We start from the raw sequence: 24,798 nt of genomic DNA, 5'->3' as shown, positions 1-24,798 counted from the left end.
TGGATGGATGGATGGATGGATGGATGGATGGATGGATGGATGGATGGATGGATGGATGGATGGATGGATGGATGGATGGATGGATGGATGGATGGATGGATGGACCCTGTGCAACATCATCACTACAAACGGTGCAGACTTGATTCCTCACTGGTTGGTAAAACATCTCGCTGTTTTTTTGACGTTTATTGTGAAACATATTAAAGTTTTACAAATGCATTTAATATCTGACATATCGAACACGTGTTGTGCACAGTAGTGTACACAAAAGTGTTAAAAATTGTAATGGAAATTAGGAAAATTTTCAAATTAAAAAAATCTTCGTAGGCAGAGAGCAACATGCACAAAAAACTGGGAGTCCAGATTGCCGTCACATGTGTGACCTGCATGCTACTATAGAATTTTTAATTTTTTTTCACCAAAAATACTATTTACTTATGTTAATTTGACAAATAAGCCTGACACAATAATCACCTGAGGCTTATAGCTGCCTTGCACCTGTACCAGAGTATTGAGTAAAATTAACAGAAATGTCAATAAACTCCTCTACAAATAACTCAACTGTCTTACTTAACCATCCAGCAGCAGAGGACAAATCCATCCTTCTTATCAAGACAGACAAGCCTCTCCAGTCTCTATAGTTTTCATGATGCAAACAGGTGAATCCTTTCACATCAAAATAAGTCATCTGCAGTGCATGCACTAAGAAAAAAAAAGTATAACTTGTCAACAATTCGTGTACTTTCAGAGACTCATGTATAAAGTAATTGTTACTGTAACCAGCCAGAAATAGCTGGCCTCTTCACTTGCTTAACAGACCTTGCAAGCACTTATTTGGATTTAAACCTATCACCTTGGATAGTTAATTTATCACATTTTTGTAAAACAATGCTGTAGTTTTGCATTATTTATTTATTTATTGTTCTACGTATTTTCTCCTGCTCCAGGTTAATTCATGCTTTTCCTATTGCCCTTGTTGCCAGCCAGTGTATGGTGCATGTGTGAAAATCAAGACTCAAAGCAACATCTTGTCCAACAAAAGGTGACCAACAGTGAATTATTTGTTACTGCTGTTGCAGACTGTCGTACTTCATTATGTTGACCCACTGGACTTGTGACCATGCTATTAATAATGGTACTTGCTACAACTCCTCCTTCTCAGGACAGTGTATATAGCATTATGGCACACATACACCTTTGCTCTATTTCCAGGGGGGTAGACAAGGACAGGGTCCCTTGTGTTGTCCTTACCAAAGACCTCTGCTGTACACTGGCACAGGGCTGGCCCCTGGCAACATGCAGGCTTCCACACACAGAGACTCCTGCCAAACTCTAGCTGGATGAATGATGATGGGGTGATGAAGGGAAGAGCAGCTCTAAAGTGGGGAAAGGGGAAAATGTGGGAAAAAAAAAAGCAGGAGGAGAGAAATAGTTGAGGGCTTGAGGGTCAACAGCACTCTTGTAACCACTAATGAGCCTGAAGCCATGGAGAGTGAGAGAGGGCAAACAAGAGTTTGTATTCAGTCCAAATAACTACCCATTAACCATAAAAGCATACGAGCAGGAGTGACCATAATGTGGTTTTAAACTATGTGGCAGAGGGAAGACTATGTTACCCTCTTAACCACGGCTAGCTGTGCAAACACCAACCACAAACACACACAGCACATTTCCCTTCTGGATGTCATTTCTTTTTCCTCCAACTTTGTATTTATTTGTTTTTATTAAGTGCAAACCATTTATGCATTTGGTTTGTGATTAAAATTGCTACTTTTATTTATAACACTTATGTTCTATTTAGTATAGACGAGAAGCAATGCACAATACTTATAGGGCATCATGAATAGGACAAATGTACTACATAACTGCACTACTATAAGTTGGAGGGTTGATTTTCACAACATAACATTTTTACAGATTTCTTTGGCACCCTTTTTGAATCAAGGAATGATTGAATGCCAGCTAATCAAGCCACTTGTAGTTTAGCCTGCTTATCTATGGGTCTTACCCCTAGATCCTTACATCCTCTCTAAAGTAAGATATGCATAGAAAGTTATGTCAAATTACAAGGGTTAATGATAGACATGGGAGTGGGGGTGAAATTAGAGGGGTGGGGAAATGTTTTATTGCTCAAATGACTAAACAGCTCTATCCATCCATTCATTCATCCCTCATCATCATCTTCCTCTATGATTGGATTGAAGGGACAGCAGCTAGCAGGGAGAACTGGACATCTCTTTCTGCAGCCACCTTTTGAAGCTCTTCTATGAGGACTCCAAGGAGTTCCCAGACCAGCCAAAATAATCTCACCAGTGTGCCCAGGGTCTTTCTTGGGGTTTCCTCTGCAGTTGGATATGCCCAGGACATCTCCCTAGGGAGGCAAACCTTACTTACATCCTTACTATATACCGTAACCACCTCAACCAGTTCCTTTCAATGTGGAGGATCAGCAGCTCTACTTTGAGTCTCTTAGGGATAACAGGAATTGTCACCATATCTTGAAGGGAGAGTCCAGCTACCCTACAGAGAAAACTCATTTTGACTGATAATATCCACATTCACTCAAGACCATAGGTGAGGGTAGAAGCTTTGACCAGCTAGTAAAAGGAATGCTTTATCTTGGAGCTCAGCCCCCTCTTTACCACAAAGTATTGGCACAGAGAGCACAATCCTGCAAAAGTCTCAAAGATCCGTCCGTCGATCTCACACCTCATTCTTCCCTCACGTATAAACAAAACCCAGAGATAATTAAACTCCTCCACTTAAGGCAGTACCTCGCTTCCAACCCAGAGAGAGAGAAAAAAAAATGCTTCCAGAAGCAAAGTCAAAACAATTAATTCTGTCCCAGCATTTTTTAAGCATTTCAAAAAGCTTAAACCACAGCTGGTTAGTAGACACTAAAGAATCTATAATGAAAGGTTGTAGATCAATAAAATTTTGCTTTTTTTCTTTCTTTTTTTTCTTCTGGCAACTGTGGAGGAGGGATATTTAGAACTACTACAAGTAAATGCAGAACATGCAATTAGGCAAATGGGGAAATAAAAAAAGATATTGACGTTTTCCAGGGGAGGTGTTTCGGACATCCTACTGGCAGAAGACTTTTGAACAGTACAGGACTTGTGGGGGCGGACATTCAGACTCTGTCTGGATGAGCTAAAGGAAGTAGCTGCTGAATATTTGCCCAATAAATGTGAAAAGGTTTTTTAAAACCACCCATAAGTACATGTACCGTATTTACCGCCGTACATGTCACAATGCCCTATAAGTCGCATCAATCCAAAAATGTATAATAAAGTGGAAAAATCCATAAATACATCACTTTAACATATAGGTCACATCTATTATGCGTCACCACTGACAACCCGGAAATGTGGTCCGGTGCTGCGCCAAAAATCAATTGGCTGCCAAATGGTGGTCACGGGGGCGTGCACTGGAGGACTTCAACAAGAATTTAACAAGATTAACACTTAAAAACAATTTTTTGTTTGTTAGACTTTATAGTAAAGGTGTCTCAGTTGAACTTTTACTTAATAAATGCACTTCAATGGTCAAATTAGTTTCATTTCAACAGGGCGGCACAGCGAAATGAAGATGATTTGACAGTTGCTCCAAGTGAGATGGAGGAAGGTGGCAGGCTATGGCAAGCTGACTGTGTCATTAATAGCCACTTTTACTTATTACATGATACAACGGCATCCCATACAACTCAACTGCCATCTAGTGGCTGAAAATGGTAGTGTTCAATAATTTCAGTCAGAATGAATGAAAACTGTCATACCTCAGCCAACAATTGTTTTATAAATAGGGGGGGGGGGGGGGATCTATAAATGTTGCTTTAGCATATAAGTCGCAGGGCATGCAAATTATGCAAAAAACCCCCGCAATTTATAGGGTGAAAAATACAGTATATGTACTTTATCAATACAAAGTCAGAAAGACTATGGTATATACAAATATTGTGAAGGCATACCTTCCTAAAGAAAGATGGGCAGGTAAAAATCCCTCCCAGATCAAGTTGTGGTTCTAGGTATTGTAAATAAATAAATGCATCTAGAGCCCGTTCACATTGAGTCAAATGCTTTTGAGCCAATCATCAAAAGAAGCTACAACCTCATTGTGTAAGTTGATGGGTCTTTACGCAATTTTAGACTTGTTATACAACTTATAATATGTTGTTCTACATTCTTGTTCCGAACGTTCTAATTACTGTTCTTGGAATAGTTAACAGACTGTAAGCAGATTTTTTTTTCTTTCAAATCTTCATCATCTTTCAGGCAACTAAGACAATACTTGAAAAGCACATATGGGGAAAAGGAGTGAGGTAAAAACATTAATTGAAGTAAACAGAAAGGAAAAGCAGGAGAAAGAGCCATGTCACCAACATGTTCTTCAGCGAGACAAACGCCTGAAGCATTTCTCATCCAACACATTACCACCAATCCCACGAGAATGTGCGAGTGTGTGTGTGTTTATGTGTGTATGTGTGTGTGTATGCTAAATGTAGCTTGTGCCTTCCCCATGTGTGAATGATAATGTTGAAGAGAGAGTTGTACTGTGACACGCTGGCTGATGCAATGAACAACAAGACTTGCAGAGTGGAAAAATTTATTTAATTATGCAAGATTAGCGTGAGCGCCTTTTTTTTATTAATAAAACAACAAATGAGATCAGACTGTCAAATATGAGCAAAATAAGTCCATGACAAACTCACACACGTGCATGCACACACACACATACCCCAGGCCCACGTCAAGTTTATTAAAACCTGCAGAAATGGAAGGCCAGTAAAGGTTGGCTTTTAGGTTTTCCCACCGAGACAGTATCTTCTTTTTAATTGGATGTTAATGAGTGTGGGATTTTGGGAATGAGAGTTCTGTACATACATATGAGAACAAAACGCAACCATGGCGCTGTATTTGTGGAACAATAAAGAGCGCAGCAGGGATCCTGAACATCTGCACAACAGACAGTGACATTTGAAGCATTGACCTTCTACACAAGCACACACAAAACACGAATGCACAACTTTTGTCATTGTGTGCATGTGTATGAGAGAGGTTGTGTGAAGAGGACGGACTTGAGACTTTGAAATTTATTCACATAAAGTGGACTAAACTATCTGCATAAAAGCAACAGAATTATAAGAGTTGACAGCTCACGCCCACACATGAGCATGCTGTCAAAAGCATGCACAAATGAGCACCAGCAGCTAATCTAATTGAAAATGCACAAGACACCAATTACATAATTTGTCACAATTAGTTTTGTGCCAAAACCCTGAAGTATAGCATCAGCAACACAAGTTATGAAAACTGGATTTATTGGAGCAACAAGGTCAATTACTAAAGAGAAATATTTTGATAAAGTTCATTATTTTCTTGCTTTGGGTGTTTTACATTAGCGTGAACTAAAGGGAATAAATAACATATGTATAGGTCGGCCTGTTGCGATAAACAATAAACCAATTATTCGCATGATAAATTAAAATGAGGTCAATAATTTTCATTTATCGGCTTTATCGTTTATTCGTGCCTCTCTTTCTACTGAAGACACTGGATGACAAAAGACTCAACTCCGGTGCTCTTCATTGACCCCTCCTTTTCTCTTTAAAATCCATTTTAACCGTCCAAAATCGTGTTTTTGATTGTTAAAAGCAGTTAACCTGAGAAGCTAAGCTATGAGCTAAGCTAACAGGCCGATCTCAGGAAAAAATCTCAGTCTGTTGATGCTCCAAAATTCACGGTTGAAACCCGTGCCTTTGTGTAAATAGTTTTTCCTCTGGAAAAAGAAACTGAAAACTTGTTTATTGATTTTTTTTATTAAAAGCTTTGTGTGACAAATGCTATGCTAAAGAGCTCAAACCACAACAAGCATCCACCATTTTGAAAACCGAAAAAAAAGGAAGAGACAGCCCATGTCATGTCAAGGGGCCTTCCTCCGATTGTCTTAGAGACACGCTGCTTGCTCCCTCACTATCCATCCTTTGGTTCAAACAGTCCTATACTGTCATCTGGTGGTCAAACAAAGGTACTACACTCAAAACAAATTAACCAACATTTTTTCTTAAATTTGACAATAATTACCAATTATCGTCAAAATTTCAAACAACATTATCATTTATCGCAATAATTTCTGACAATTAATCGCCCAGCAAAATTTGTTATCGTGACAGGTCTATGTATAGGTATGCAAATGAAATGTATTCCATCCATTTGGTTTTAATGAAGTATATAAAAAGGGTTTAGTCTTTTTACAGTTAAATTTGATTGACATTGATTTTATGTATATGCACACACACTAAAAAAAAACTTTGCTCAATGCAATATTGCTTACTGAACACTGACCTGACTGAACATTGCTTACTATTACAAAATGCAGTAACATTGATTGTCTAAGAAAATATTACCTTAAAAATGTCTAGAATTAAAAAAAATCTGAAGATGGTTAGCTTACAATTTAATTTTGTTCTCTGAGCTTTACTAAACAGTTTACTATGAATTTTTTTCTAAGTGGCATTGCATAACCTTACCAGACAGTCAACTTGCTCGTTATTTGATCAAAAGCAAGATATTGTGCATCAGGGCGGATAATGCAAGGAAACAAGAAGATACAGAAAAGGCAAGTGAAGCCTAGGGTCTCAGATGTGCATTTTTTGTCCCCAATAGTGGCTATTACAGTGAGACTGATTTTTATAATTGTGTGCTGTGGGGAAAAAAAATATCCAAAGATTATTCTATCAGTTTTGTTAGATACAAAATTTTAAACTACCAAGAATTGTGACAATAAAATGTGTTGATCCCTTTAATGAAGTCCAGATTTCTGTTGCTGTCCTTTGTGGTGTTTGGGTTACGTATGGTTAAATGTATATGCTTGTCTATATTTAAAAAATAAATAAATAAATAAATAAATATATGTATATATTATATATAAATAAATAACTAAATATATTATATAATGTATATATATTATATATAAATAAATATATTATATATTATATATAAATAAATAAATAAAAAAAAATATATATATATATGTATTGTACTGTTACACTGTAAAGCATTATGAGTAGTGAACTCAACAAGAAAGGCAAATTACATCAATTTTCACTGTTCTTTCCACTTCAGTTCAAAGCAGGGATCCAGGAAGTTTCATCAGCTCAAACATTTGTCACAGTCAATATACTTTAAATCACCTTCAAACACTATTTTGGGATAATTGTCTTAATTGCAGAGTTTAAATGAAGAGGCTGAATCATGAGTGTGCACCCTACCGGTTTAAGTGCTACACTATGTTGAATTCAAAAGCACGATGGAGCAATTGTCAAGACTGATGCCCCATTGGGACACTTTTCTGGGTCATAATTTTATCATTCTAAAGGTATGCAGGAAAGCAAAATGCACAAAGTAGAGCAACCCCACAGAGAGGGACCGAGAACTGTGGGAAGAGAAGGCTTGGCTCCAACATTTGAGTGTCAGTTGGCCATATAGGTTAATGTGCCACAGTGGGACAGCAGCTTGCTTCACCCCAGATACCCTCAACCATCAGCTGAGCCAATTCCACACGGGAGGATCCAGTCTGCTGTGCCATTTATTTATTTATTTTTTCTGCACAGCAGACATTTGTTGACAGTGCACACAGATTTTTCTTGTCTTCATTAGATCTGATCTGAACATTCATGAAATCACACCAATTTCTTGGATTCAAATGTGTCCTAAACTTTATGTTTACAGGACGAACAAAATATTAAACTAAACATTTTGGTGTGTAGTTGGAAAAATATCTGCTTGAATTTATATTCAATACCATTTATATTCAGTTCTATACTGTCGGTGATTTTAGTGCCTATTGTAAAAAATAAGGCTGGCAAAATAAATAGAGACAACTATTGACCTGTAGCTCTAGCCAGTACTTTATCAAAGGTCTAGGAGAGGGCTATGTTAAATAGAATGGAGAAGTGTATTATGACATGTGATAACCAGTTTGGCTTCAAACCAAACCTTGGCACCGATATGTGCATTTTTGCTCTCAAGGAGATCTTGGATTTATACAATAGGCTTAATACCACAATTTTTATGTGTTTTATTGATGCCTCGAAAGCATGCGCTCATAATCATGGAAAATTGTTTTATAAATTGCACGAAAGAGAAGTTGCGAAGTATTTATTAAGAATATTTGTGTATTGATATGCTCACCAGTCTTTGTCTGTGAAATGGGGAAAATCTGCATCATTTCCTCTTTATGTGAATAATTGTGCAATTTTTGGATTTTGTCTCCTTGCCTTTTTAACATGTATATATGGATGATTTATCCAAGCTGTTGAATCAATGTAGGACTGGCTGTCAGGTTGGCAATAGAACCATCAACCACCTGCTGATGTATGTTGACGATCTTTTAATCTTTTGTTCTGTTAAGGGTTTGCTCTCAATATGGATTGGATTTTGATCATAAATATAATGCAAAAAAAAAAGAGTAACATCATGATTGTCAGGAGCAAGGAGGACACCAAACTGTCTTTCCCTGACTTCACTCTGTCTGGCAGCATCCTCCAAGTCAGTGAGGAGGTGAAATACTTGGGACATTACATAACCGCTGACCTGTCTGATGATGGGGACATTTACAGGCAGCGTTGTATGCAATATGTACAAGCTAACATGATTCTTTGGAAGTTCTCTATGTGCTCAGTATCTGTAAAAACTGCACTCTTTAAAACATATTGTACTCCAATGTATACTGTCCACCTGTGGTGGCATTACAGAAAAAGCAGGATGCATCAACCTCAGGTGGCGTACAATGATGGCATGAGGATGCAGCTTAAGGTGCTGCGATGGAGTAGTGCCAGTCAGATGTTTGTAAATGCCAACTTACCAACTTGTGCTGCTGTGCTTCAAAACCTTATGTACAGATGTGCTGTATGTATGTGTAGGCTAACAGACTCTGTAAATAGCCTCGTTTACACTCTGACCAACCCCGTACAAAGTTAGCTTACGTTCTCGTCTAGTCTGTCGAATCACTGGCGCCTTAATTGATACGACAATGGATGAAAATTCTATTTTTATTGTGCCTTGTTATCCTTTTTTGCCTGGTTTTTGTTAACTATGGACCATGTATATCTGAAATAAAGTTTTGATTGATTGATTGATTATATCAGACACATGTTTTTCATCCTGTGCACAGTCTGATGTGTTTTGTTAAATCCTTCAACAAGATGAAATGTGCAGAAAAGCACTCTCCGTTTTCTGTATTTTCACTTTATGCATCCAGGATCATCGGATCATGCGTCATAATTAAGTTAGTTTAACTTGCATACCACATTGTATCAAAATTGTCAGGCAGTTTTCGGGATACATTATGCCTCTCAAAAGGTTTCTGTAATATTTTACCTTTTTTTTTTTCCTGTGTACTGGTTTCAGCTGTTAAATCCCAATAAACAAAGAACAAGAAGCTGTCTAGAACTTTAGGCACATTTTGTGCATGCAAAGTGTTTTACGTGTATAAAGTATATGGTTTTGTTCCTGCATTTGTAAATCGATTTTTAAAAACCTAGGCAAAAATTTAAGCTGTCAAAACAACCTGAACTCCTTGAAACCTAATCGAGGATTGAACAAATCTCTGCCTTTCTGCTATTGTTTTTTGTCTGTTATTGTCATCAGCTCCAGTGTCTTGTTACCCTGCAAATGCAGTGGCCATTAGTGTGCATGAGAGCAAACATTATGTGGATGACAGAGTAATTTGTAAAATACAGTATATACAGTATGCTTACCAAGCTGACACTAACAAAAAGGTTTAACTGGTTAAAGTGGAGGCAGCACGGTGGCGCAGTTGGTAGAGCTACTGCCTCTCAGCGAGCAGGTCACCTCAGTTCAAATCCAGCCAGGGACCTTTCTGGTTGAAGTTTGCATGTTCTCTCCATGCACCCGTGGGTTTTCTCCAGGTACTCCAGTTTCCTCCCACAGACCAAAAACATGCATGTTAGGCTGAATGGTAACTCTAAATTGCCACTAGGTGTGAGTGAGAGAGTGAATGGTTGTCTTGTTTGTGTCTATGTGTCCCTGTGATGAACTGGAGACTTGTCCAGGGACATGGGCACCAGTGAACCACGCAACACGTAAAAGGGAGAACCGGGTACAGATGATGGATGGATGGATGGATGGATGGATGGATAGATGGATAGATGGATGATTAAAGTGGCAAATCCGGGCAAAGGCAGGTCTTATCAGCTACTGCACATTTCATGTGAGTACATAACATTTGCAGCCAATATAATTTTGTGTTGAGTAAAGTAAATGAGGTTATACTTGCAAATATGTTACACTCAAGAACTTTCTGAGATGCGAAAAACAGGGGTTACTGGCTCAAAGATGTCTTGGCAGCCAGTTATTAATTCACTTTTGGTTGGGGAAGCACGTCTCCAAAACTTAGCCTACATCTGCCAAATAAAGACAAACATATGAGTCAAAATAAAATGTCTGTGCAAGATTAGCCAGATGATGCTCTTTAAGACACTCTGTCCATCCGAGCCCTGCGTACAGACCCTATAATCTGAACTAAAGCCTCTTTGACAGATAAACTCTATTTTAACAGAATCTCTCCAGAAACTCTGTCAAATAATAGAGGCTTTAACGAACTGTTGCAGCTTAGTGAACAATGAACAGATAGCTTCTGAGCAAAGTATGCTGTAAATACACACAGCGCCAGATTGATTTGGACAGTTGGAAAATATATTATGAATGGGCGACACAGAATACTAAAGCATATACATTCAAAGTGCTGATGCACTTTAAGACAAATATTAAAGAAACGATAGAAATGGCAAGAGCCTAAGCCTTTTATAAGATAATTTTTTCTTTATTTGTTTTTATTTTATGAAGATATAATGTTAAATTTTCAATAAGCAAAGTTATCCATGAAGTTCCAATGCTTTGCGTTTTATTTAAAGTATGTGATTAGTGTTTTGTTCATGCACGTGTCTCCCTGTGCACAAACACACAAAAATAAAATCAAGACCAATTTTTAACAAGTTGTATCTCATGTCATTGATCACTGCTGGGAAGAATAAAGTAACAGAACTGAGGCAGACTGTTGCACACCCACATGTGCATGGCCACACACACACGCACACACAAGAAAAACATACCTTGCAGTCAGACAAACAAAAGTATGAATAATTAAATGAACAAAAAAAAGCATTAATGAATGCATATGTGTGCACAAATACATGCACAGATAGATGTCATAAACCATCGCAAACACAACGCAGCATAAAAGTGCATCAATAAATAATTACACTACTCATTAGCTGCTGCAGGTCAGCACTTCAGGGTGTGCTGCAAAGATTTGTGTTCTGGACACCCAGAGCATTATTTTCTAAAGGAAGTAAGTGGCTTTTTGACCTACTTAAACAAGTCAGATAAAAATGAAATGACTGCATTGATTTCACATTGTGTTTGAAATCGTTATTTCTCACAGAGAAAAGAATGAGATTAAGTGAATTGTGGTTCCATTTTAAATTCAAGACTTTCGTGGTAAATAAGAAATCATTTCAAATGTGGGACTCAGGCATCCAAACAGAATTATTAGAGTGCAGGTTTCTGTATCCAATATCGAATTTGGAAATCTGTTAAAAACTTGTGTTTGTGAATTTAGAAATTTTGACCCTGCTCAAACAGCGTGAAGGCTAAACAACATCTGCAAGCTCTAAAACATTAGAAATCTGCATCAAGCTGACCCTCTCATTAGGCTATTAGAAGTCAGAAGTGTATTGTGTGTCATCCATTACAAACGACAAATCTGTTCCTGAAGTTAGTTCACACATATTATTCATTATTGTGGATTTTTTCATCCCCAATAGATTTTTATTTTTTTTAATGTTTGCAAACTAGTTTACAGTAGTCCCTTGCGACCTCGCGGTTCTATTTTCGCGGACTCGCTCTATTGCGGGTTTTCAAAATAAGATTGGGCATGACACATAACCAGCTGATTGATGGAGGAGTCGCACGAATGGCATGGAATTTTTATTTAAAATAAATGTTTAATTATTTAGCACCTGCTGCACCTCTGTGCAGCACTTACTGCAGGATAAGCTTCCTGCTGCAGCTGATCAGCTGTTCTCTGTGCAGAGCAGAGAAGTGGGCGTGGCCAAGAACGATGGCAGGTGGCTGAGAGCAGCGGAGACAGAGAGAGAAATCTTGACAATCTGTGCTTTTTTAGAGTGTTTAGAGTTTAGAAACATTGTTTAAAATAGCAATAGTGTGGAAAGGGTTTAAAACACCTTTATATATAAATATATATACACATACTAAAATAAACTACTACTTACTACTTGTACTACTATCCCTACTTCGCGGTTGTTCACTTATAGCGGGGCTTCAGGGTACGGATCCCCATGATAAACGAGGGACTACTGTATATATTTATATAAAATGTCAGTTCACAACAAAAGTCCTCTAAAAAGCAATGTAGAAAACAAGAAACCTTGCCATATAAAGTTTACAGTTTTCCAAATAAATCCTGGATGAACACCCTGCGGAAAATCAGCATGGCGCTGAAAATCATGTCAGAAACTTAACCTTAAATCGTTCAAATGACTCGATGTATGTGGCACTCTGCTGGGTCATTCACCAAATCATATCAAAAGACAGAAAATAAAAAAGTAATTAGTCAAACGCTTCTTAATGAGCTGTAATTTGGGCAATACTTAATTTTGTGTAGGAGGAAAAACACATTAGACAATAGAAAAAATGTTAAATATTTGGTCTTCCTGAGTTAAATCAAAATGAGTAAATTATCAAAATGCAAATATATTGTCTACCTTCCTTTTTGATAACACCATCTGTTTAGTCATATTCCACCTGCTCATCTAAACAATCTTGTGCGAGATATTTGCTTTACGGGGTTTAAAACACTTCAGATCTGTATTTAAAAGCAAAAAGTGTGTTAATACATCATGAGAAATGTTGTTTTGTGCTTTCCAGCTATCTATTTTGGTGAGAATCAATGTATCAACTGGGGAGATTTGGCCAGGACTCCCATGAAAGAGGGTTTTAACCTCAATGGGTTTTTATCCTGATAAAATAAAAGGTAAAATAATAAAAACATTAAAAAAAATGTCTACCTTCTCCCTCTCTCATAAAAGGACAAATAAATATATAATGTGTGGGCTCTTAATTTCCTCGCTTGAATCACAGACTTGCAGTCCAGTCGCTTCAATTTTGATCTTTTTTTTTATTTTTTTTATTGTGCGACACATTCACTCTCACAATAGTCAGAGTCATAATGGCATCTCAAACCTTCTTTTTATTTTGTAAAAGGCATCTGCAACCCATCTCAACCAATCTCAAGAGAACTAGAGCTCTACTTTGACACCTGCGTAGGAGTTCTCCTTTAATAGAAAACACGGACAGATGTAGAAACCACTGCAACGATAAATATATAAATATTTAAAAAGAACAGGGCAAATCTGCCTTTCTTAATTTCAAATATCACTTTATTAACAGTGAGGCAAGGTGGGGCAAGGCCAAGGTGGCTACTGAGAAGTACAAAAGAAAAGAGTTGGAAGTAAAATAATATAAAGTTTTGCGGTGCAATCAAAAATATAGAACGATTTTAAGAAAATAAAGAAAACTGCTGATCACTTGTCCACAAACACTCAAATCAGTCAGACTGCAACTGAAAACGTCCATACTTTGTCACAATATTTAAACTAGTCTTAAACAATTGCCCTCTGAGTTTCTGCCTGTAATGGGACAAAAATACAATTAAAAAAACTGGACTTGTACAGTCCCCACTTCCCAAACTTATTTAGACGACGATACAAAAAGCAGCAGAAATTAAGTGCATTCCTGACCAACTGTGATCAACAGCATTATACATTATTAAACAGCTATGCTCAGAACAAATGGCGAGATCAAGGGAGGGGGTAACAGCAATAAAAGAAAGTTTGACTTTGTAATTGGAGACCATTTTCCACGATACCCACTGTGTTTTTGAAGAGTGCACAATTGCATGCACAAAAGACTGCGCTTTTGGTTTTTATACCTTTTTTTTTTTCCTGCTTCTTTGAATTCAAGGATAATAAGTACACAAACAATGCAAACAAATGAGCACTTACAACATAGAGATGGATTAACTAAAGATGGGAGATAAAGTAAGTCGAAAACACACATATCTAGACGTAATAAGATACCATCCTCTATCTTCCTCTCGGTCTGAATCAGTCTCATTAGCCATGCTAAGGCTGTAGCTTTGCTGGGTCGGCCCGCACACTAAGCTGTGGAGCTGGACAGCAGCCCAAGGCAGAGAAGGTCACCCACTACTCAGTTTAATTCCCAGAAGACCAACACCAGCCTCTTACTGATAATGAGTGGACATAAATTTGAACAGGAAGAAACCTGCAGTTTGAGACACGCCCATGGTTTGAAATGTGGAGAATAAATGCTTTAGGAAAGTTTCAGAGTTTTTTTTGTTTTCCAATTAATCATAAGTTGTGACATTTTATACTTCCTGTAGGATATAACAGTAATAAACTAGCTTCAACAACTGCTATTTTTAGGCATAGGTAAATTGTACATTAGTGCAGAGGATGCTTAAGAGAGAGGACTAAATACTTTAAAGAACATAAAAAGAAATGTTCACAGTCCTACCAACTTGTCATCCTACAGACAACAACCAGGGGATGGGGGGGGAAGTGGGATAGGGGTTGGGACTGGGGACAGTCATCACAAACTGGCATCACAAATGTAGGTGTTATCAGTGCATGTTTAATGTGAAATGCATCTTTGCTCAAAAGTTGAAGTTCAAGCGGACTTTATTGATTTTTTTTAACTCTATTTCCGTGTATGTGATTTAATTTGTGGGACACAACAATGGCTATTAAGTCATTTTTACAGCAAATGAGTTAAATTTTGGCTAGACTCAACATCTGTAAAAAAAATAATTAGTAGTCATTTTTGTGTTTGATAAGATGATTAGCTGTGGTTGCCGTCTTGAATATCATTGGGTATTATTAAGTATATGACCATGTGTGCGTGTGGGTGGGGTATCTGGACAGACAGACAAAAATAAATAAATAAGTTGAAGACTACAAGGAGGGGAAAGTGTCAGGGAACAGAGGGATAAGAGGAAAGTCAAAATTATAGGACTGAAGGTGGCAACTCTAAATGTGGAGGCAAGGACAGGCAAAGGTAGAGAGCTGGCTGACATGATGCAAAGAAGGAAGGTAGATGTTGCATGCATCCAATAGACCAAGTGGAATGGCAGGAAGACTCACAGCATTGGAGTGGGGTTTAAACTATTTTACCACGGTGTGGATAGAAAAAGAAATGGAGTATGGGTGGTCCTGAAGGAGAAGTTAGCAAAGAATGAAGTAGAGGTGAAAATCACATGGGGTGATATGTCTGAAGGTAGAAGTCAAAGGTCTGAGGCTAAATGTTGCCAGTTGTTATGTTCCACATGTTGGATGTGGCACAGAGGATAAATATAAATTTTGGAAGGATCTGGATGAAGTGATAGAGAATATTCCAAGAGGTGAAAGGGTGATGATTGGAGCAGACATGAATGGACATGTTGGTGAAGGAAACAGAGGAGACGAGGAAGGGGTGAGTAGGTTTGGTGTCAAAGAAGAAACCAGGAAGAGCAGACGGTGGTAGTTTTTTCCAAATAGAACGGAAATGGCTGTTGGACTGAAGTGAGTATGAATATAATGAAATACATCACAGAGCAAAGAGGGAGGTAGCAAAGGCAAAGCAGAAGACATACCACGAGTTGTCGATTGTCAAGACAGATGGTTCAGGCTGGAAATAATGTGCAACAGGTTAGGTAAAGTACAGGTTGAATAACTGGGAGATAAAGTTAGAGAGGCCAGACTGAGATGGTTTGGACATTTTCAGAGGAGGAACAGTGGGTATTTTGGTAGAAGGATGTTAGAAATGCAGCTGCCAGGAAAAAAGACAGACAAAGACAAAGAAACAAAGAAAAAGACAAAGAAGAGATATATGGATGCAGTTAGAGAGACATGGAAGTATGGAGTGAGCACAGAGGATGCAGAGGACAGAGTGAGATGGAGGGAGATGACTCACTGTGGTGACCTCTGAAGAGGGAACAGCCAAAAGAAGATGAAGAGTTACGTTTTGGTTTGGTAGTAGCTGAGACTCCTCCAAAACGTCCTCTGAACCTGAACAAATCTTGCAACTCCTGTATTTAAAACTTTTGACATACAAGGTGCCAGGGGATATGCATTATTTCAAAGAAAGCCATTTAATTTATATTTTTATTATTATTTATTTGATCTATATGTATTAAAATATAGTTATGAATTTATTGTTGTGCACCTGTGAATTTAGGTACATTTTTATTATTTTAATGGGACTATTGTTTTTGCACATGTACATACTGGTTCTTGAATCCATAATCATCTCAACGTCTATCTCAATCTTTCTTCACTTTGTTATGTTTATGTTTTACTTAAAGGAAGGGGGTAAAACGAAAAGGGTAAACAGACAAACCACACTCATCACGTAATAAACTGATAGGTAAATACCGGCTGATGCTATAGACTGTATCAATCAGAGGTCGGACGTGAACGCCAACTTTTACGAAGCATTTACAGAACCACTATCTGAATGCTTTGCACCATGTTCAGAATAAATGTCCAGTTTATGCAGTGTTATCTGTGCCTCTCTATCCCTCCTGGTAAGAGCTTTTTTATGTATTATTTCATGTGTAATACCTCAGCAGTATTAGAAATGTTTATGTGTAACCGGCATCATAAATGTCAACATAACCATTGCAGTTTTTCCAAGTTGGTTCTAGATGAGATTATTAACCAGGAACAATAATTTGTTTTATCAGCTATAACACTCATACAACTAGTTTATTATGATTCAAGAGAGTAATAATGTGTGGTTTGTAAAATTATCAAATACAAACGAACAGGTCAAGATGTGAAAAGAAACAAAATGTCACCAATTTGTAAAGCTTCATACAAGCAAATACACCCATTATATATATATATATATATATATATATATATAGTAAACAAAAATGTCTGAATGTTTATTTAATGACCACGACTTGTGAAAAGCAAATCAATGAGCAAGTTTCCACATAACACTAAGTGCAGAAGCAACGAGCTGTCACCACTGTAGTCAGGAAACATTTAACATGCCAGTACAAGGATATCATAAATCCATCACGATGACATCCCACAGAAAGCTCGGCCACCTTGACCTTGATCGATTGCAGGCAGAGCGACAGATGGCCATAAAGGACAATCATTTGACTGTACGCTCATTAGCATAATCTCATGCATATACAGAACACCTTGTAAGTACAAGGCCACGTTGTGCTTGCGTAACTGCAAATGTCTTGGAGCTTTTAAAAATCAAATTACATGAGCCAACGTAATCACATGCCAAATGTTATTAGGTTACTTGCAAATCAACACTGTGTCCAGCTACGCATGAACAGACTTTGTTTTATTTTTTTTTCTACTGAGAAAAGAAATACGTTTAGCCATTCCTTGCTCAACAGAATGGCAATACCCACAAATAATTTACGGCTTCAAGTGCTTCAAGATAATCTTTTAGTGTTTGTCTTTTTTTTGTTTTTCAAAATAATTGGAGGAAGGCATGGCCATGACTAGGAAGTTAATATCCAAAAGTAATGCTATTCTACAAGTCCTCAGCATCACTGGGACTTGTATAGCTGTTTATAGACAGCAGCATTTCAGGATGACAACACTACCAAGTTAATAAATGGCAGGAATTCTTACTATAGTCCAGTGTCGTCAGCAAACTGATAAGTACTAATTATTGCAGTACAATAATTACTGCCATAAACATTGTATACTTGGTTATTTTGTGACATGAAATGTTACAAAAGGCTCACCAAAAATATTGCAACTCTAACAAAAAAAAAAGGTATTAAAGCTTAAAAAAACATTTTAATACCTCATCTGACAACTACAACGCTTGTATCGAAATTAGCATAATTTATTTAGACACTGTTTCTTCCCACATCCAATTTCATCTTCAAATCAGTGTTGTGCTCACATCCTTCTTTCCAATCACTGGCTTATTTTTATCATAATGCTGTCATCCACGCTGTGTTTTTTAGAACCCACTAAGTTTACAAATGGTAAATATAGAAAAAAATAATAATTTTAAAAAGCCCTGCAGGATCGGGATACAAACAAAACGATTCATTTTGGCAATGATGGAAATAACGTAAAATACATGGGGAAAAATATATATACTAAACTGCAGAGGAAGAAAGTGGTAATGAAGGCAGAGAGGTGTAGAGTCGTCCAGAGATTTATGGCAGGTTGTTGCGGTGCACTGAGTGAATAACAGGGTGAGACCAGGTGAATAATTCATGACGATGGAGAGCTGTGAGTGTGTGTTATATCTGGGGTGACGTCAGGTGACACACATACACACACCGAGTCTCTCAGACACCCTTAGGCCAACTCGTAGTTGGAATTATACCTAAATAATGTATTTATGGCTTAAAATAAAAAAAAGACAATTATCAATCCTAAAAATAACTCGTGTTTTTGTTTGTCTTCCTGCAACACATGTGACTTTATTATTTATTTATTCTGTGCTTTAAAAGAAGAGGTAAGGTTTTTTTTTTTTGTTTTTTGTATAAATCGTGTAATTAGACATGGACTATAAAAAAAGTGTAAATTTGGAACTTATTCTACTTTAATGCAAATAGATGCGATTTGTTTTTTTCCAGAATAAATACCACATCTGTCTTACGCTGATCAGGGTAAAGTGTATTTGCTCACAGTATTGTGTTTGAATACAAGCATTACACCACAAGGTACATTTGAACCTACACTTGTACAGCTTTGGCTTAATTTAAAATATACATATTTTTATTTAATTTGTATCTCTCTGTGGTAAACTTATTTCACTTAGACGTCGATTCATTTTTATTTTGTAAGAATATCAGGTTAGATTGACCGAGATTGATTTATGACAGCAATAACAGCATAATTCTCCAAGGGGGCATGTGGCTGAGTGGTTAGAGCAGTCATCGTACAATGCAAGAGTTGGGGGTTCAAATCCACCAGCAGTCACATGCCGAAGTGTCCCTGGGCAAGACACTAAACCCCTCATTGCCTCCGATATGTGTCCCATCGGTGTATGAATGTAATAAAACACTGATTATTCAGAATGATTTGTTCAGTTAGCTTTGTATAGATCATGTAGAGTGCTGTATGAATGAATAAATGAGGACATAGATTGTAGTGTAAAGCGTTTTAAGTGTCTTGATAAGATAGAACGGTGTTATACAGTCCATTTACTTTCTATAGGCACTGTAACTTGTAAACGTCTTCAACACGGTTGGTTTAGGCAAATAAAATAATAAAACTTGATCACTATTGTCAAACTACTACACATTTGAAACATGCCGACACAAACCTAACCCTGAATAATTTATTTCTAGTTCTAGATAAAATAGACTGCACTTGAACTTTAACAGTGTTCTGAAACGTTCTGTGGTGTTAACTGTGAAAGTCTCACACGCAGTCGCACGCTAAAAATTTCTAGAACAATCGGTGTATGTTCAGACGAGTGCACAATCTAAATTCTGATCACAGTGACACTTCTGGGAAATGCTGCCTCGAACACTCACCGAGTTGATGCAGCCGAGCTCCTTGTTGAGCAGCCAGGGCAGGGAGAGTTTTCCCTCTCCTTTGTAGCACGACTGAATCCTCTCTTTAATCTTCTCCTTTATCTGCCTCATTGTGAACAAACACAAAGCTGACTCCTTGGGCGGCTTGGCTCTGTTCTTCTGACCTTGGGCAAACACGGTGAACAGAACCTCCTCGTGCTCTCGAACACCAAGAGAACGCGCCAGACGGGTTCCTGGACGGGCCAAAAAAGCATCCTGAACCAAACGATACTCCACTCCATTCTTGGTGCAGCCGATGGGGAATTCAACGTAAGAGTAAAACTTGGGATCGTCGACACAAAGGCGGACAATTTTAGAGGTAAAGAACTGTTCACTGCTCGCATCTGGTGAGGTGAGTTGGGTGTCGAGTTGTAAGGTGAGGTAATAAACAAACTGCTCACTGTTGAAGCCGTAGATATAGTAGATGTCAAACGCAGGGAATTTGGATAGGGTGTCCGAGGGGATTTTCAGCTGAGATGACACAAACTCATCCTGGTACACAAAGCTGAACATGTCAGCATTCTCCTCGTTAGACATCAGCTTTCGGCTTGACAGAGTAGGGAAGTACTCTGATTTCCCATCGATTGGGGTGCCAACAAAGAGTTTGCCACCCCCACCAAAAATATCTGGGGAGATCACCACACCGGACATGGTGCCAGCCTCAGCCACGCTGGATAGATAATGCTCTTTACGATGGTGTGGCTCACCGAGCTTAAATAAATCATCCAGACGCAGGAATTGACATATTCCCTGGGAGGTACTCCCACATGCAATTAAGCGGTTGTGGGCAGCATCGAGTAGCAAGAGTTTATTGATATTAGAAGTCTGCACCAGCTCATGGGGGCAGGACTGGACACCAGGGGGAGGGTAACATCGAGGGTTGTCTGTGACAGGACCGGTTACATGGCTTCGCAACTTTGTGAGGTCACTGGAAAGCTTGTAAATCCAGTTGACAGCGCCCAGATAGATGTCTCCAGTTTTGTTGTTCACCACTAAATGTGTAAGACCTCCTTCAGGTAGAGAGAAAGAGAGGAAGGAGGAGGAGGGAGGAGTGGTAGATGTGGAAGTCTTGGAGAGGAGGAGGAGAAGGAAGGGAAAGAGAAGGGGTGGATTAAGGCGAGAGGACATGGTGGTGAGGGGAGGGGAGGGGATGGGTGAGCAAGCAGGTGTTGGTGTGTGTTTTTTAGTGTGTAATCCAGGAAAGGGTCAGTCAGTCCTCATAAGACTGGAGGGTACAACAATACAAACAACTGAGTTTCAAAGTAATCAGCTTCCACTTCAGTTTGTTTGTCCTCCTTTTTTATCCACTTTGAATGTTATAAGCTCATCCCTTGGTCCTCAGTCTCATCTGCCACCAGTCCTGAGAGAGACAGAAAGAAAAAGAAAAAAGATTTCAGTTAATGCATGCACTTTTCTTATGCACGTCCAGAGATCTGACAAGGATTCATTTGTAACAGAAAGATGACATCAATGATTCACCCAGGACACAAGGACCTGAACGCTGAAATTAATGATAAAAAGTAACAAATGAGGGCCTTGTTTTATTGACTTTTTGATTCTTCGCTTGCACCACTCAGTGGAGTGCATCTTTTTAAAAGACAGGGCTAAACATTGCTCCTCCGTGTATTGATTGTCCGTGGGTATTCAAGGATTGAACTGAAAAAAGAAAGAGAGCACATGCACACAGTCATGGTGAAGTGCAACAATTTTTAAATCCCAGGTTTTACTATTAGGACACAATTACAAAAGACAGAACAGTTCATTAAAACACAACTGGTTCTCACCAGATGAGATAAACGCAACCTCAGATGACTATAAGTGTCAGCGATTATTTAATATGAACTAAACAAAAACATGGATAAAAAAAATGGGAAAAAATAAATAAAAATGAAGGAGGTTGTTATCAGCACAAACTAAAGTTGCATATATGTATGGCCTATTGCCTCACATCATTATTATTAGTCTGTTGTAGATTTACTTTTTATACTGTCCTGTTGCATGATGAAGTTTATTTCAAGCTTTAACTGACGGTCAGATGGCCTCGCATTTTACTCTGGAATACATCAGAAAACAGAAGACAGTGCGGTTGACTTAATGACTGCAAGTTACTCAAACCTGTGACTAGAAAACAAACTAACATTATCAGCCATCCACCAAAATGGTTGACTGTTGGTAAGAGGCATTTGAGGTTGACTTAAGTGTTTAGTTTTATCCAAATGTAGCATGGTGGACTGAGGTCAAACAAACTTTGGTCTCATGTATACAAAGAGCACAGCTCCACAAGTCTTGTGATTTGTTCAAATGCAGTGCGTCTGCATGTTATTATAGGTGTGCATCAAGTTAAACAGAAACAGAGAATTCAAAGTGTTTCGTGAACACTGAATTGTTTACGATGTTTGGGATATCCAGCATGTGCAGATTTTTTCATAGGAGCTTTGACGATCAATGTGGACCAACAGAGCAGAGAATTGGACATAACCAGCTTATAAAGAGAGGAAGAGGTCCTAGCACAACCAGATAAAAGAACGAAACATTGAGAGAGAGTAAAAGTGAAAGGCATTTCGCTTCGTACCAGTTCACTATAAAAGGCAGTGGAGATGGAAGGAAAAATGGCTATGAAAACTAGGACAAAAGAACATAGACCAACTATTTCCTATTACAACCGTCATTTATTTTCAATTTCCACTTATCTGGTCAGACAATAAGGAAAGCTGGTGTTGTTCCTAAACGTGCAACACACAGGTAAAGTGAAGAGGAGCAATAAGGTTGATGTACATGCTAAACAACCAACACGTTTATTTCTGATACAACCAACGCGAGATGAAAATCCATCCATCCATTATCTTCAACCGTTTCTTCTTTTTTGGTTCACGGAGTCACTGGTAACCATATCCAGCAGTCACTGTGTGAGAGGCAGGGGACACCCTGGACAGGTCTCCAGTTCATCGCAGGGACACAGAGACAAACGAGACAAACAACCTCTCACTCACATCTAGGGACAATTTAGAGTTACCAATCAGCCTAACGTGCATGTTTTTGGTCGGTGGGAGAAAACCAGAGTACTCGGAGAAAACCCATGGGTGCACGGAGAGAACATGCAAACTCAACCCAGAAAGACCCCTGGCTGGGATTTGAGCCGGTGACCTTCTCGCTGAGAGGTGGCAGCTATACCAACTGCACCACCGTGCTATAAAAATATAAAATAAATAATAATTTGACCACTGACCACTTTACCAGAGAAGTAACGTCCATGAAACAAATGGCACAAAAACTAATCTTCTATTACCGCACCGTACATTATGCATTGGTGCATTAGTCCATGTACAAATAAATGTAAGGCACAAGGCAAAGGTTTGATTCACAACTCATTTTGGTCTGCAAGCTCTTCTTGTCTCTGATTTCTGGTGCTGCTCCTTACACTTCCTTTTCATTGCATTCCTCTCCCTCTCTTCCCTCAGACACTTTGCTCCTTGTCAATAGTGTCTTTCATCTCCTGCCCAGTGGTGATTACAGTGGCCCTGATGACGATGCTGCTGCGCGTCTAATCAGGACAATGCAGCTACTGTTAGCATCCACGAAACTCACACAAGAGAAAAAGAAAAATGTCAACGTACACCTTACCCATACAGTATGGTGTCTAAAGCTTTCTAAACTAGTGCACTGAATACATTTAATCAGTACACACAAATACATAAAGAGAAACTGTGTACATATTCCTGCACAGGCCAACACGAGCCTAACTCATCCTTGAAAAATAAAAATCAATAACCATTCACTTTGTTTATTAAATGATAGGATAAATCTTGGACTATTTTTGCTCCACGTCTTTCCCTTTTTTCTGATGTTCGTTAAAAATGCTATAAATAAGTAGGAACAATGAGCTAAATGGCAGTATAGACTTGGTAAGCAGCGAGAGTGATCTCTGATATCATCTGAAACAGTTTGACTAAACTGGGACAATGAGATGAGAGGAAAGACGACGTTTGTGAAGTAAGAAAAAGTAGCGATCCAAAAGTCCTTCTGTACATCTGAATTAGATCAGAAGGTAAGAGGCTTTTTATTTGTGGAAAAATTTGTTAGAATAATGACTGTGGACACAAATGATGACAGGAAAATAGGATGGAAAAATGGGACACGGTATTTTAACTGGCAACAAATTCCTTTCCTCCTATGATGTACACTTATGATGTACTTCAAACAACCTCACAATGTTCTATAAAAAAACAATGTCATATTACTGTTTAATGGGTCGATATTTACTACGTTTTATTATAAAACAATCAACCATGCCTATAGACATCCTACATAATCTCTACTTGTAAGTTTATTTTTGGTTGTTGTTGTTGTTTTTAATCAATGCTTAGAGTCTAACTTTAAAGAAAAATTATGGTAAAATTAGGCAGTACAGTGGTTCAGTTGGTACAGCTGTTGCCTCTCAGCAAGAATTTCACCGGTTCAAATCCCAGCCCGGGACCTTTTTGGGTGGAGTTTGCATGTTCTGTCTGTGCATGCGTGGGTTTTCTCTGGGTACTCCGGATTCCTCCCACAGAACAAAAACATACATGTTGGGCTGACTGGTAACTCTAAATTGTCCCTATAGGTGTGAGTGACAGTGTAAATGGTAAATGGATTGCACTGATATAGCACCTTTCTATGTTACCAAGATACTCAAAGCGCTTTACAGTAGTCCCTTGCTACTGTATTTTGTGATTCATTTATCGCAGACTCACTATTGAGGTTTTTCAAAATAAGACTGGACACTACACATAATGTGAGATTGATGGATGAGCCGCATGATCAGCATGGAATTTTTTTTTTATATATATAAATTATTTTAAAGTTTTTAGCACCTGCTGCACCTTTGTGCAACCCACAAAGCTGGAGAAAAAGATTCCTCCTGTGCCTTTGTGCAGCTCATACTGCAGGGTAAACTTCCTGCTGCAGCTGATCAGCTGATCCGCTGCAGAACGCATGACATGGGCGTGGCCAAGAACGCTTGCAGGTGGCTGAGAGTAGAGGAGGCAGGGAGCTGAAATTATGACATCCTGTGATCTTTCAGAGCGTCTAGAGTTTAGAAACGTTTAGAATATTGCAAGAGTGTGGGAAGGGTTTAAAATG

General features: G+C 38.3%; 1 protein-coding gene across 1 annotated transcript in view; it reads right to left on the bottom strand.

The window, feature by feature from the left end:
- Positions 1-20,676, bottom strand: part of LOC119417329 (plexin-A1) — a gene marked incomplete at both ends in the record, with an annotated part of 27,160 nt that extends 6,484 nt beyond the window's left edge. Inside the window, 1 exon segment of the mRNA XM_037684537.1 lies at positions 19,642-20,676. Within this exon segment, the coding sequence (XP_037540465.1) occupies positions 19,642-20,676 (1,035 nt within the window).
- Positions 20,677-24,798: the final 4,122 nt, after the last annotated feature.

This window comes from Nematolebias whitei, chromosome 11 (assembly GCF_014905685.2).
Source record: "Nematolebias whitei isolate Nwh7 chromosome 11, NemWhi1, whole genome shotgun sequence".
Lineage (NCBI taxonomy): Eukaryota > Metazoa > Chordata > Actinopteri > Cyprinodontiformes > Rivulidae > Nematolebias > Nematolebias whitei.
This window is presented reverse-complemented; position numbering and strand designations above follow the sequence as displayed.